Source organism: Rissa tridactyla, chromosome 8 (assembly GCF_028500815.1).
Source record: "Rissa tridactyla isolate bRisTri1 chromosome 8, bRisTri1.patW.cur.20221130, whole genome shotgun sequence".
Classification (NCBI taxonomy): Eukaryota; Metazoa; Chordata; class Aves; order Charadriiformes; family Laridae; genus Rissa; species Rissa tridactyla.
In genome coordinates, this window is record NC_071473.1 from 26775814 (window position 1) to 26789726 (window position 13913).

Genomic DNA, 13913 nt, shown 5'->3' on the forward strand with positions numbered 1-13913 from the left:
TGGGAAACTACATTTCCCGTGACCTCGCGGGGCGCACCCCTCCCCCCGCTCGCGCGTGCGGCGTGGTGGCGGCTGCGCCGTGGGGCGCGTGGCCGTCGGTGGCGGCCCGGCCGGAAGGCGCAGCGGTGCCCTGGCCTGCCTCCAAGATGGCGGCCGTGCTGCAGCAGCTCCTGGAGCGGGCCGAGCTCTCCAAGCTGCCCAAGCCGGTGCAGGGGAAGCTGGAGCGCTTCCTGGCCGACCAGCAGAGTGAGATCGACGGGCTCCGAGCCAGGCATGAGCGCTTCAAGGTGGACAGTGGTGAGTCTGGGGAGGGGGGAAGCCGGGAGGACGGGAACGGAGGCGAGGGGCAGCGGGGACGGGGCAGGCCCCGGGGTGCTCCGTGCGGAGGGGGCTGCGCTGCCCAAGGGTTGAGCGGTATCTGCTCGTCCCGGTGCCCGGGCAGGGGCGGCGGGCTGGCAGGGTTCGTGTAGGCTGGGGTCGGGTTGGGTCCCCCCACCCGCCTCCGATGCGCTTTTAGCGAGGAGCAGTGCCGCGGTCCCCTTCAGGAGCCAGGGAGGTGGGGCTGGGCCTGACGCGTCCGTGTTGTCTTCGAAACGCTTTCAGGGGGTGAGCTGGGGCCTGTGCGGGGGATATGTGCGCCCCCCGCCTGGGAAGGGGCCCTGAGGCGGGGCTGTGTCCGTTGGCTGGGAAGGGGCCCTTCGGGTGAGATGTGATAGGGTATTTTCTCTCACTTTCCCTTGGCAAGAGGAGTCTGGTTTTTTGTTTTTTTTGTTGTTTTTTTTTTTTTTACTTTTTTTGTTCTTTTGCGAAGGACTGTTCAGGGTTAAAACTGCATTCAAAATGGGCTTAAAAACCGGTTTTTAATCAGATTTTTAACAAGCCTTTCAGTCTGCTTTGATCCTTGCATGGAAGAGAAATAGTGTTTTGTTTACCCAGCTTTCAAATAGTCTTAGGTTTATATGTTTTCTGTTAAATTCCACGTTGAAGACAATAATGTTTCCGTAAAGTGCCCCTGATAAAATCATAGAATGGTTTGGGTTGGAAGGGACCTTAAAGCCCACACAGTGCCACCCTCTGCCCTGGGGGCAGGGACACCTCCCACCAGACCAGGCTGCTCAAAGCCCAGTCCAACCTGGCCTTGAACACCTCCAGGGATGGGGCAGACACAGCTTCTCTGGGCAACCTCTTCCAGTGCCTCACCACCCTCACAGGAAAGAATTTCTTCCTAATATCTCATCTAAGTCTACCTTTTTTTTCATATTGGTTTGGAGGTTACTTGATCATAGAAAAATAATACCAGTAGCGAACTGGAGTAAAAATGATAAAAGAGCGTAGATAAGTGTAAGCATTTGTCATAGTTTTGAATATGAGTTGGTTTATTGGGTAGGTAACATACTTTATTTCCACCTTTCCTTCAACCTTTCTTTCTCTTTCGTGATAAGAATCTTGCCAAGGTGAATTCATAAAGTGTAGTGTGAATTAGGGTAACCCCCAAATTTTAGCAGGTTAGTCTCTTTCAGGTCCCTTCTTCTCATGTGGGTGGAAGGGGCAGCGTTATTTGAAATTCTAAGATATGGTAGGAACTGTAAGATAAATAAAAATTCCTTAGTACTTCCTTAGGAGCTTGCTGTGCCTGCGAGTGAGATTAGTTCTGCTTTTACTAAGTATTTTACAGTTAAGCTCTGTGACACAGTTACTGTTTCAGATAACCAAAATGTAGATGTAATTATTTTTGTCAGTGCTGTGGGGTATGCAGGATAGAGCACAAGAGTTTTCATTTTAAGAAGAGTTCACTACAAATTTTCTAAATCAAATCTCTCTATACCTAGGGTTATATGGATTTTATTGCATGTGTATAGAAATGTGCTACAAGTAAAAGAAGCTTTAAGTTGATGTAGCTGAGACCACACTCTATAATTCTGCTGATAGAACATTCTCTACCTACATCAAAAACGTTAAAGATTAGGCTGTTATTTTATGGATCATTTCTGGAAACGTATCCCTTTCCATGCAATAAAATATTTTAAACAGTGTTAATTCAATGTGGAAATGCATCTTCAGAAAGACTTTTTTTCTTCAAGTTCTAGTGTAGTCTTAATATTTTTAGATATTTTCTTTATAAGTACCATTATTTAATGCAGATGTCCATTAATAGAAGTCCTTGGTACAGGTGAGAAAGAAAAAGAAATGTTTATTAAGTGAAATTGAGATAACATTGTTATTTTGCAGAACAACAGTACTTTGAAGTAGAAAAGCGTCTGGCTCAAAGTCAGGAGAGACTTGTAAATGAGACACAAGAATGTCAAACTCTCCGTGAGGAGCTTAAAAGACTTCGTAAGTATAACTGCACGTTCTTAAGATTGGACAGGATATTCATTCTTCAGCACAATGTTATGCTCAAATACTTTAAGTTTTAAATAGAGTTTGAAAATCCATCCATCAACTACATCTGTTATTTCCAGAAGTAGAGAGATGTTTTGCTTTTGCATCCAAGTCTGCTTTTTTTTAAATGGAATTTTTGTTCTAATGGAAAAGAAGAAGTTGCTTTCTGACTTTTTAAATAATAGTAATGTAGTGGGTTACCTATTGATCTTCACAATAAATGCCTCTGCTCTAAGGATTGCATTAGTTTGCCACAGTACTACCTAGTTCATCCATAGTGAAGTCTTGAATTCTTCTCTTTCTCTTTTTTTTTTTTTCTTTTTTCTTCATGTTGTTAAGGGAAACTTAGGCTTAATTGCATTTGGAGAGTGAATTCTGTCATTATGTTACGATGGAGATACCTCACTAGGCTTTCTTTTTATCCAACAGATGAACAGTTGAAGTCACTGAATGAGAAAAATAAAGAACTCGAAGCTGCTCAGGATCGTAATGCAGCCATTCAGGTACTGGAAGAACTTGACTATGAGTTGAAAAACTTTGATTCAGTTGTGTCATTGCAGCAATCAAGTTCCAAACTGGACTGTATCGATATCAGTACAAATATGTGCTGATGTACATATTTGCATGTCTGTATGGGTGTGCGTACAGGAAAATTGTGTGGGTTTTTTAAGGAAATGCTGGTCTTCTAGAAAACTGAATTACAGGTGAACGTATGTCAGAGCAGATGCTTTTATTTCAGTTTGGATAGGTTGTTTCATTTTAGCTGAAACCTTTTCTGAAGTGACTTTAAGGCGAACCTCAAAAATTGAACAAAGGTGTAAAGAGGAATTCTAGTTTTCCCCCATCTTTTCACATACAGAGGCACAGTTTTCCTTGCATTGTACTCAAAAATTTTGGGGTTGTGGGATGAGCCACTTCAGCTGACCAGTCGAGCAGAACACTAATTTTGGAGTGGGAAGCAAAAATATTATTATTAGACTGTTTTATCCACAGTGAGAAAATGGATGTGATTATTTCCCAGAGGGACTTACCTGGGCCTAAATGGTTTGATTTGACATCTTAAAAGACAGAGGCAGTACTGTAGCCTGTTGACTTTTATTTGATTTTGATTTTTTGCATGTGTTCGTTCTTTGGTTACTCTCTTACGTCCTTTATTTAACCAAATAAAACTGTTTCAATGAAGTCTTAACTATCAAAGCTGTCTTCCAAAGGGTACTAAAATCAGATGCATTCTTGAACGGTTCCCATTCTTTGTTTTGGATTTCTTTTAGGTTGTTAGTTCATTTCGTCATGTCTAAGTTCAACAGTTTTCATTCTGATCTTCATTCAAATACAGGTAGAACCAGAGGGAGTCTTCTGTCAGTCTGTACCTCTCTCTGCCAATTGAAAAACAAAGGCATGAAAACTGCCCATTCAGTATGCCAGTCTTGAAAGCTGCATGATAATTCTCTCATCTTTGCTCTCTAATCTTATGTGATAATGGCGTTTCACATTTAAGCACAAAGGGCCAGCTAGACATTAGTTACCAGAATGATTTATGGGGAAAAAAACCATTAGTTGAAGCGTGTTGGCTGTTAGGCATTGGAAGAAAGAGGTAGAATAACCTGCATTTATTTGAATTATATATCCTAACGTGATAGAAAAAATGAAAGCAGCCATGCTTTCATACTATGTAGTTTAGACTGATTCGGCTGCCCACTCTAAAAGCATCTTATCCCAGTTTTCAGTCAGTATAGTTGACTGGGGTGACTTACTGTTGTTTAGCATGCTTCTCTGTGATAGTAGGTGTAAATAGTGACTATAGAAAGCTGATCACATTTCTTTATTGCTTTTTTGCAATTTTTTTCAGAGCCATTTAAGTAGAGAAAAAGAAGAACTGGAAGCTGAAAAGAGAGATTTGGTTCGAACAAGTGAAAGACGATCTCAAGAAGTTGAGCATTTAAATGGTATAGCCAAGAACATAATAACAAAATACTTCACATGATCTTGCTAAATAAAAGACCTGCTTGAACAATCGGACTGGCATGGAGGATCCAGTTTGTATAGGCAGCACCAAATAATGGATTAGCAGGAAACAGTATTTAGAGAAGAGGGAACAAGGCAGGAAATTACATGCTAATTGCAGAAAAAACACAGCAGTTTGATGCTTGGTTTTGTAGATGTAAAATCATACATTATACAAGATCTTATTGCACAATATACAATTATATACTTTATATCTTTTTGTTCTCATTCTTTACAATTTAATTAAGCTTAGTAATTAAAACCGTTGGTTCTACAATTAGCTTTTCTTAACACTGGTTTCCCTCTTCCAGAGGATGTTAAACGCTTAAATGAAAAGCTTACAGAAGCAAACACAGAAAAGGTGAAGCTTCAGTTAAAGTTGGATGAACTTCAAACATCAGATGTTTCCGTGAAGGTGAGTAGTGCTTTATGTGCATCGTATGTGTTAATGTTCTAATAAGTAGTTGTTAATGTGTGATGTAATCATTATTTTGTCATTTTTTACTTTGAAAGTAGGTCAAGTGTACTCCTGTTATTTATATCAAATTATATTATTATAAAATTGATGGCAGTGACCGGAAGGGAGACAGACTTTTTTAGAAGGCAAGGGGGCATCCAGTTGGGCAAGCATGTTGAAGCCTCCTTGGTGGTGGTGGTGGTGGTGGCAGGGGTGGCTGCTTCTGCTTACTAGGAAGAAGGACTCCAGATCCATAAAGTCAGGTAGAAAGGAGAAAAATAATTACTTGTGAGCCTGCACCATTTCTCTGTGGGCTGAAGAAAGTCCATAAAGAACTGAAAGACAGGAGGAAAGGAAAAAAGAGGGGGGAAAAATTTGATAACTTATTTCTTTTAAATAGATATTAATCTAGTTAATGTTCCTGGCTAACATAAACTTTGAGAAGCTAACTCAAGTTTCAAGAAGTTCTTTGTAGTTTGAGAGTAGTAAGTTATTTTTACCAATGTAATAAAGAACACTGCCACTCATTTGGTGCTACTTACCAAATCATGGTAAGTTTTTGTTACTCCTGCTCTGATCGTAGAACTTTGATTATCTGGCTGCTTTAATTTCTGTGTAACCAGTACAATTACACTATGCAATTTTCTTTTTAGTACCGTGAGAAAAGGTTGGAGCAAGAAAAAGAACTGCTACAGAATCAAAACACGTGGCTGAACACTGAGTTGAAAGCCAAAACAGATGAACTTCTACATACTGCCAGGGAGAAGGGCAATGAAATCTTGGAGCTTAAGTGTAATCTAGAGAACAAGAAGGAGGAGGTAGTGTAATAGCTGAGTGCTTCTGCCATTTCTTATAAATCATATTTCCTGATTTACTGTATTGAACAAAGCCAAGTACTTTATTAACTGTTTTGGAGTAAAAATTTTTTTAAAAGTAGATTTTGCAGTTAATAGGGAGATGTTCTTTTAACTTCTGATATTTAAGGAATATGTATAGTTACCATTATCGAAAATAGAAAAGTCAAAGATTTTAGTTCTAAGCTAGAAATTTTGGAGTCGCTGGTAACAAAAGTGTATAATGGTATTAAAATGTATGGGAATACAATTCTTAATAAGGGGAGGGGGCAGAAGAATCTGGCTTAATATTGTTTGCAGAGTGGTGTGATGGTATTTTTGTTTTCTAGCAAAATACATGGCAGAATCAGCGGCAGTATTTTGAAAATATTCAGCTTCGGTCAGCTTCTGTTTGGGTACCTGAGCAGTTTCTTTAACTGCGGCAATTGGTCGGGTTTTCTGTGGCACTTAGCAGCACTGAGGCTCAGGGGTTTATGTGGTTATACGTAATTGGAGCAATCTGGGGCCCCTCACTTTTTCATTTAGCTGAATGGGTGGGAGCAAAGACTGTTAGAAAATGTAACCATTTATGCTCTTTCTGGAACTTTTTTTTAAAGTGAAAAACATTGAGATGGGCATTTTCCAAAATCAAGTGGGTTGGAAAGACAAATTTATACATGATGTTCTCATTTATTCTTTGAACAGGTTTCCAGAATGGAGGAACAGGTAAACAGCTTAAAACAGTCAAATGAAAATCTCCAGAAGCATGTGGAAGACCTTTTGAATAAACTGAAGGAGGTAAGAGAACTTTGTACAAGTGTACATGTAACAGCATTACAGTTGCATTACAGTTAAAAAACCAAAATGTATGAACTAGAAATAGTGGAATGCTTCCCCACTCTGTCTCTTCTTTAATTTACTAGGCAAAAGAACAGCAAGCTGGCATGGAGGAGAGATTCCACAACGAACTGAATGCCCACATAAAATTATCCAACTTGTATAAGGTGAGTTTAGTGATTCTGTTATAAGCATATATTAGTATTACTTGGGGCTGAATCTTAGCCTTAAATGTAATGCACATCAGGTTTTTTGGGTTTTTTTCCCCACAAAGTATGGGATGTGGGAAAGACTAACTTCATTGCAAAACATGGTGAAACATCCAAAACGTTGTTTTCTTTGTTGCTGTCTTGGGCAGCATTTGAAATCTTACATTGCTTGGATCGTTTTGTAGATTAAGCAAAACAGGATTTAAAATAGTAATTTTATGCTTGCTGTTTTGAGGCTTCATATTGTATGAATGTGGTTATGTCTTACAACATATTGGGAGGTAAAAGTTCATATGTAAAATGGGACTATGCAAGAGATTTTTCTGCACTTAGTTAGTAGAATTCATTTCAAATAACACTGCAAGCATTTGTGATCTGATTAAGACACAGCTAAATGTCATCTCTTGTGTCAAATAAGTACCATCTAAACAAATATTTTTGTTTGGTAAGCTCAAAGACTGAAAAATACCCTGTAGCGTATTGACTAAGACAAAGTCAGCTGAAGGGGACAACTGATTACTCTTTAGTTTATGCGTATTAGATTCACAGGTTAATGAGTTCTGCTTCCTGAGTTTTCTTGCATAGATACCGACATAGAATTACGTCGGGTAGAATGCTTGATTTCTACATTAATATTTTGTCTGATTAGATGTAAACTGATGTGCCTTCATTGAACCGCAAGTCAATAGGTAGCTTTTCAGGAGTGTAATGCATTACCATTAACCTTTTAATTTGCTTTTGTTTATTTTTTTTTTTTTATTTCATTCATGCTTTTATTATAGAATCAGTGGTTTGAAGAGGTTTAAAGGTTTGTCTTCTGCTTAATGCAGGGTTTGCTATATACTTCTAACTGTTGACGTATTTGTCTTACTCAAGACTAAAAGCATGGAAATTGAGTGCCCTCCCACGGGAGCCTATTTTGAGGCTTCCCTGTTTAGCAAAAGTTGAATCAACTTTATTTCAGTTATCTCTAATTGCCTTGCAGAATTGCTGAAGTATCGTACAGTCTTGCGCTTGTGAGATCTCTAACTGGAAGCGAAGAAACATAAACCGTTTATAGCAGATTCCCTAAAAATATCAATTTTTTTAGAATTACTAGAATTGAGTACTCAAAATTTCTCCAAATTTTCTTTAGTGAAGAGAAGGAACAAAGCCAGCACCAGCTATAAAGCAGCTAAAGGGCATACGTTTTATTTGGATTTGTCATATGAGATCAGTGTCTGACGCTTCTTACTCTCAGATGGGCAGTTTGCGTCAAAGTGAGACGTAATCCAAGTGGAAGGAGAATTGTCCAGTTTAGGTGTATCTTTTAGCGTTTTATTAAAAACCAGCATGTTCATGATTTTTGGTCAGTTTCCTACAAAAAAATAATTGCTATTATTACATAATGAAAGGTTATATAAAATGCTTTTATTTAGAGTGCTGCTGATGACTCGGAGGCGAAGAGCAATGAGCTGACAGGAGCGGTAGAAGAGCTGCACAAGCTCCTGAAGGAGGCAGGTGAAGGTAAGCGGTGAGCAAGAAACAGCAAATGCAACAGCACAGTTACGCTCCATTGTATGTTGACACATTGAAAAATAGGTATTGAGCGTTTATGAAAGGAACTTCATTAGGCTTTTGGGATGGTGGAGACATCAGTCACTTTGTAACAAAAGTTTTACGTGACTAGTTGAATTTACTTGTGGGGAGTGTGTGGGAGAACTTTCTTCAAATATACCTGGAAATTTTACTTTGCATCTTGATAAGAGGATCTAATTTTGCAAGTTATGTCTTCATTTTAGTTTCTCATTTTAGATTCCTTTTCACTGGTAAAAGGACACTTCATATTTTAGCCCTCTTCTAAGCAAAGGTGATAGGCAGCAGTTCATGCTTCCTTCATGCTACTGAGTTTTCTTATCAGTATGAACTTCTGCAGATCAGATAAAATAAAATTTAAGGTACATATGCAAATTTTGGTCTTTTTAAAAAGAAAAAAAATCAAACCAACCACAACAAACTACTTGTCTGATTTAATTTTAGCTAATAAAGCAACCCAGGAGCATTTGGCTGAGGTGGAAAAGTCAAAAGCTGTAATGGAAAAAGAACTGAGAGAGAAGATCAGTAAGCTGGAAAAGGAGCTGGAGAATGCTAATGATTTACTGTCGGCTACAAAGCGTAAAGGTAGGGGTAACGTTGGGAACTAAAATACATAAAGCCTCAGGCTTTCTATCCTAAGTAGTCTTGCATGAAAATACTATGCTGAATTTCTGTAGGAAGTAAGTACATTAATTGTAATTCTTAATTCATCTTTGGTCAGTTCTAGTCATGAATTTTAGAAGCTTTTTTGTGTACATATGTATGCAAATATACTTTATATATCTATGTATATATAAAGTATATTTTTTCCCCACTAGAAAATGCATTTCTATCAAAATGGTTTTTGAACCTACTAGGGGAAGTGCCCTACTGGACCTACTGTTTGTTAACAGAGAAGGTCTTGTGGGGGATGTAAAGGTTGGAGGTCATCTTGGGCAGAGTGACCATGAAATGATAGAGTTTTCAATTCTTGGTGAAGGGAGGCGGGGAGCCAGCAAAACTGCCACCTTGGATTTCCGAAGGGCAGACTTTAGCCTGTTTAGGAGCATGGTTGAGAGTGTCCCTTGGGAGGCAGTTTTGAAGAGCAAAGGTGCCCAGGAAAGCTGGTCATACTTCAAGCAGGTGCTCTTAGAAGCACAGGTGAAGGCCATCCCCATGTCCCGAAAGACGAGCCGACGGGGAAGAAGGCCAGCCTGGCTAAATAGAGAGCTTTGGCTGGACCTCAGGAAAAAAAGGAAGGCTTACATTCTCTGGAAAAGGGGCTTAGCAACTTATGAGGATTATCAAGATATAACAAAGCTATGCAGGGGGAAGATTAGAAGGGCCAAAGCTCAATCAGAACTCAGCTTGGCCACTGCAGTTAAAGACAACAAGAAGAGATTTTTCCAGTATATCAACAGAAAAAGGAAAACTAGGGAAAATATAGGTCCACTGATGAATGAGACGGGTGCCCTAGTGGTGGAAGACACAGAGAAGGCAGAGTTACTGAATGCCTTCTTTTCTTCGGTCTTCACTGATAAAGCCGTCCCTCACACATCCCATACCCTGGAGGCAAGGGGGAAGGTCCGGAGAGAGGAAGATTTTCCCTTAGTTGAGGAGGACAGGGTCAGAGACCACTTGGCCAAGCTGGACATTCATAAGTCCATGGGCCCTGACGGGATGCACCCGCGAGTGCTGAGAGAGCTGGCAGATGTTATCGCTAGACCACTCTCCATTGTCTTTGCAAGGTCATGGGGAACAGGAGAGGTGCCTGAGGACTGGAGGAAGGCTAACGTCACTCCAATCTTCAAAAAAGGCAAGAAGGAGGACCCAGGGAACTACAGGCCGGTTAGTCTCACCTCTGTCCCTGGGAAGGTAATGGAGTGACTCATTCTGGATGTCGTCTCCAAACACATAGAGGAACAGGAAGTTATTGGAAGTGGTCAGCATGGATTTACCAAGGGCAAATCATGCCTGACCAATCTGATAGCTTTCTATGATGTTATAACGGGTTGGCTGGATGAGGGGAGAGCCGTAGATGTCATCTACCTTGACCTTAGCAAGGCTTTTGACACTGTCTCCCATAACATCCTCATTAGGAAGCTGAGGAAGTATGGGCTAGACGAGGTGACAGTGAGGTGGATCGAGAGCTGGCTGAGTGACAGAACCCAGAGGGTTGTGATCAGCGGCACAGAGTCCAGTTGGAGGCCTGTAACGAGTGGTGTCCCTCAGGGGTCAATACTTGGACCAATTTTGTTCAATATATTCATTAATGACCTAGATGAGGGGACAGAGTGTATCCTCAGCAAGTTTGCTGATGATACCAAGCTGGGAGGGGTGGCCGACACTCCGGAGGGCCGTGCTGCCATCCAGCGTGACCTGGACAGGCTGGAGAGCTGGGCAGAGAAGAACCTAATGAGGTTCAACAAAAGCAAGTGTAGGGTCCTGCACCTGGGAAGGAAGAATGCCAAACACCAGTATAGGTTAGGGGCGGACATGCTGGGAAGCAGCTCTGAGGAGAAGGACCTGGGGGTCCTGGTAGACAGCAAATTATCCATGAGCCAGCAGTGTGCCCTTATCGCCAAGAAGGCCAATGGCATCCTGGGCTGCATAGGGAAGACTGTGGCCAGTAGGTCGAGGGAGGTCATTCTCCCCCTCTACTCTGCACTGGTGAGGCCACAACTGGAGTACTGTGTCCAGTTCTGGGCTCCCCAGTTCAAGAGGGACAGGGAACTACTGGAGCGAGTCCAGCGAAGGGCAACCAAGATGATTATGGGACTGGAGCACCTCCCTTATGAGGAAAGGCTGAAAGAGCTGGGACTCTTTAGCCTGGAGAAGAGAAGGTTGAGGGGGGACCTGATTAATGTTTACAAGTACCTAAAGGGTGGGTTTAAGGAGGACGGAGCCAGGCTCTTTTCAATGGTTCCCAGCGACAGGACAAGGGGCAATGGGCACAAGCTAGAACATAGGAAGTTCCGTTCAAATACACGGAAAAACTTCTTTACAGTGAGGGTGACAGAGCACTGGAACAGGCTGCCCAGGCAGGTGGTGGAGTCCCCTTCTCTGGAGATTTTCAAGACCCGCCTGGATGCAGCCCTGAGGGATGTGCTTTAGGCAATCCTGCTCTAGCAGGGGAGTTGGACTAGATGATCTCTAGAGGTCCCTTCCAACTCTGAAGATTCCGTGATTCCGTGATTCCGTGAAGTTCTTTTGTTAATGTGACTTACCTCATGAAAGGCAAGAGAGACAAAACATTTCCTTAAGGCTGAATCATCATGCTTTTAATGCTTTTCTGGAGAGGCGAGTGGGGTTGATAAACTATTCTTATTTTCCTCTTAAAAAAAAAAAAGCAATGGAAAACAAACCTCTGTCCTTAAATTTCTATTTAACATTAAATCTTGCTCAATATTCAGTGTTCTAGTTCTGTCATTTTTTTTGTTGAGAAGAAGAGTCTGTTTCCTACATACAGCTAATTTCTAAAGGGAAGAGAGAGCACATCGGGAAGGAACAGAGACATGAAGTGTATCTGCTGTCTCTATGTCTTAATTTAATGAAAGTAAACAAGTGCTTTGCCACTGTAAACCTCCTGCAGTTTGCCAAGAAATCTACTATTTCAATTCAGAAATGATCTAAATTTTAAGAGTCTAATAGCAAAAGCTTTTCAGCATTTCAAATTACACTAATCAGAGACTTGGTAATGTATGACGTGCAATATTGTATATAATACCGGTCACTTGCATGTGTATATGGATAACGTAAATTACAGAAAACTCTTAAACCGGTAACTTTAAGGACTTAAAATACTAATTTAAAATGCAGTCGTTATAAAGCACTAAAGTGTGTGAAGACACTATATTAATAGAGAATATTTATGATGGGAATTATTGCAGCTTTTTAATGGTAATTGGTGGGGTTATGTCTCCAGGAGCCATACTGTCTGAGGAGGAGCTGGCAGCTATGTCTCCCACTGCTGCAGCAGTAGCTAAAGTAGTCAAGCCTGGGATGAAATTAACCGAGGTAAGTGAGAAGAAACTCTGAAATTTCAAGGCCCTTGAAATGCCAACAGAAATACGTTGATAATATAAGGGTGAAGACTTGATTCACTGTTTGGATGGGGTGTAATGCTTGATTGAAGTTGATGAAATCTTCGTGCATTTGAGATAGACTTTACCAGTGAAGTTACTAGGATTTTTTTTTTTTTCAACATACCTTACCGTTTTTCTTTATTCAGTGAAAACATTTGTAGGGTCTTTTTGTTCTTTTTCTGAAATACATTTTTTTTTTTGCGCACATGAACTTACTTTCTGTATGCATTTTTGGCGGGGGTGTTTCTTTTTTTTTTTTTTTTGGCTTATTTACATAAATTTTTAATCTGTACTGCTGCGCATTTGTCTTGTACTTGCAGAAAAAAATTAACATAATGTTAGATCATCTTCTAGGTTTTGGGGTTTTTTTGCACTTCTATTTATGCAATTGTAATTTTCATGTTGTTTGTTGTTGGTCATTCTGTTCACCCATTAAATTACTTCCATGCTTGCCACTTTCTTTTGCAATACTAGTTTTATATTTCTGTTGTCTTAAACCTGCAGAAGATTTGTCCATTTTACGTAGACTTCTTTTATTACATACAGTGGCACTATAAACGTTTGACATTTTTAAACTAATAGGGATAACTGCTTTGCCATGGTCTGAGTACTAAAACCATTTTTTTTTATAAAAGCTCAACCTGTTTCTCTGAATTAATTGGTTTAGAGTTTTATGAAATTGTACCGCCTTAAGGTATGAATTATGTGGTTCTTTGATACATCTTGACAGACGTATGAAAAAAAACAACAAAAAACCTTTTCTTGCAGCTGTACAATGCATATGTAGAAACTCAGGATCAGTTGCTTTTGGAAAAGCTGGAGAATAAGAGGATCAATAAATATTTGGATGAAATAGTGCAGGAAGTAGAAGCCAAAGCACCAATCCTAAAACGTCAGCGTGAAGAATTTGAACGTTCCCAAAAAGCTGTTGCTAGTCTGTCTGCAAAGCTTGAACAAGCTATGAAGGTCAGTATAAAATAAAAGAGCATGTAAAATTATGGGAAAAAACCAGATTTTTAATTCCTTAAGCCTAATGACTGTTAGTAAATGTATAAAATGGATCTTTTAGTCGACTTCTATTGTGGGAAAATATCTGTCGAACTTTCTAGCTTGTGCTTTATCGGACGGTGCACAGTATTTTACAGAAACAACATTTTTCAGAGTTTTTTATACAAATTGGACTTCAGTGCCTACTTCCCATTTTATTTTATTATGTATTATTTTAATACATACACTAATATAGCATGAAAGAGTGTGTCTTTTGATTCATAAGTATGTGGAATTTAACCTTTGCAGTGTAACTTCAAAGAAGTAAAGCATAGTTGATTCACAAGGCATATCTCTCTAAATTATATTATCTGTCTGGAAAGAAACGTGTCTTGAGTTTAATTGCTACGTGCTTAATGCTTGTATGCTTGCAGGAAATCCAGCGATTGCAGGAGGATGCTGATAAAGCCAATAAGCATGCCTCTCTGCTTGAAAGAGAAAACCAGAGACTGGAAATACAAGTAAAAGACCTTTCACAGCAGGTAGAACAAATGTTGCTATGGTT

At 40.1% G+C, this 13913-nt stretch overlaps 1 protein-coding gene across 2 annotated transcripts in view; it reads left to right on the forward strand.

The window, feature by feature from the left end:
• Positions 1 to 85: 85 nt before the first annotated feature.
• The window catches only part of TPR (translocated promoter region, nuclear basket protein), a 43260-nt gene continuing 29432 nt past the window's right edge, over positions 86 to 13913 (forward strand). Inside the window, exons 1-13 of one of the 2 annotated variants that reach the window (XM_054210573.1) lie at positions 86 to 297; positions 2230 to 2334; positions 2812 to 2885; positions 4232 to 4328; positions 4698 to 4801; positions 5497 to 5661; positions 6382 to 6474; positions 6600 to 6680; positions 8141 to 8228; positions 8742 to 8882; positions 12202 to 12293; positions 13130 to 13327; positions 13783 to 13890. In XM_054210573.1, coding sequence (XP_054066548.1) covers positions 147 to 297; positions 2230 to 2334; positions 2812 to 2885; positions 4232 to 4328; positions 4698 to 4801; positions 5497 to 5661; positions 6382 to 6474; positions 6600 to 6680; positions 8141 to 8228; positions 8742 to 8882; positions 12202 to 12293; positions 13130 to 13327; positions 13783 to 13890 — 1497 coding nt within the window. In that variant the 5' untranslated portion in view covers positions 86 to 146. The remainder of the gene's footprint in view (positions 298 to 2229; positions 2335 to 2811; positions 2886 to 4231; positions 4329 to 4697; positions 4802 to 5496; positions 5662 to 6381; positions 6475 to 6599; positions 6681 to 8140; positions 8229 to 8741; positions 8883 to 12201; positions 12294 to 13129; positions 13328 to 13782; positions 13891 to 13913) is intronic. The other variant, XM_054210572.1, reaches the window with a different exon arrangement.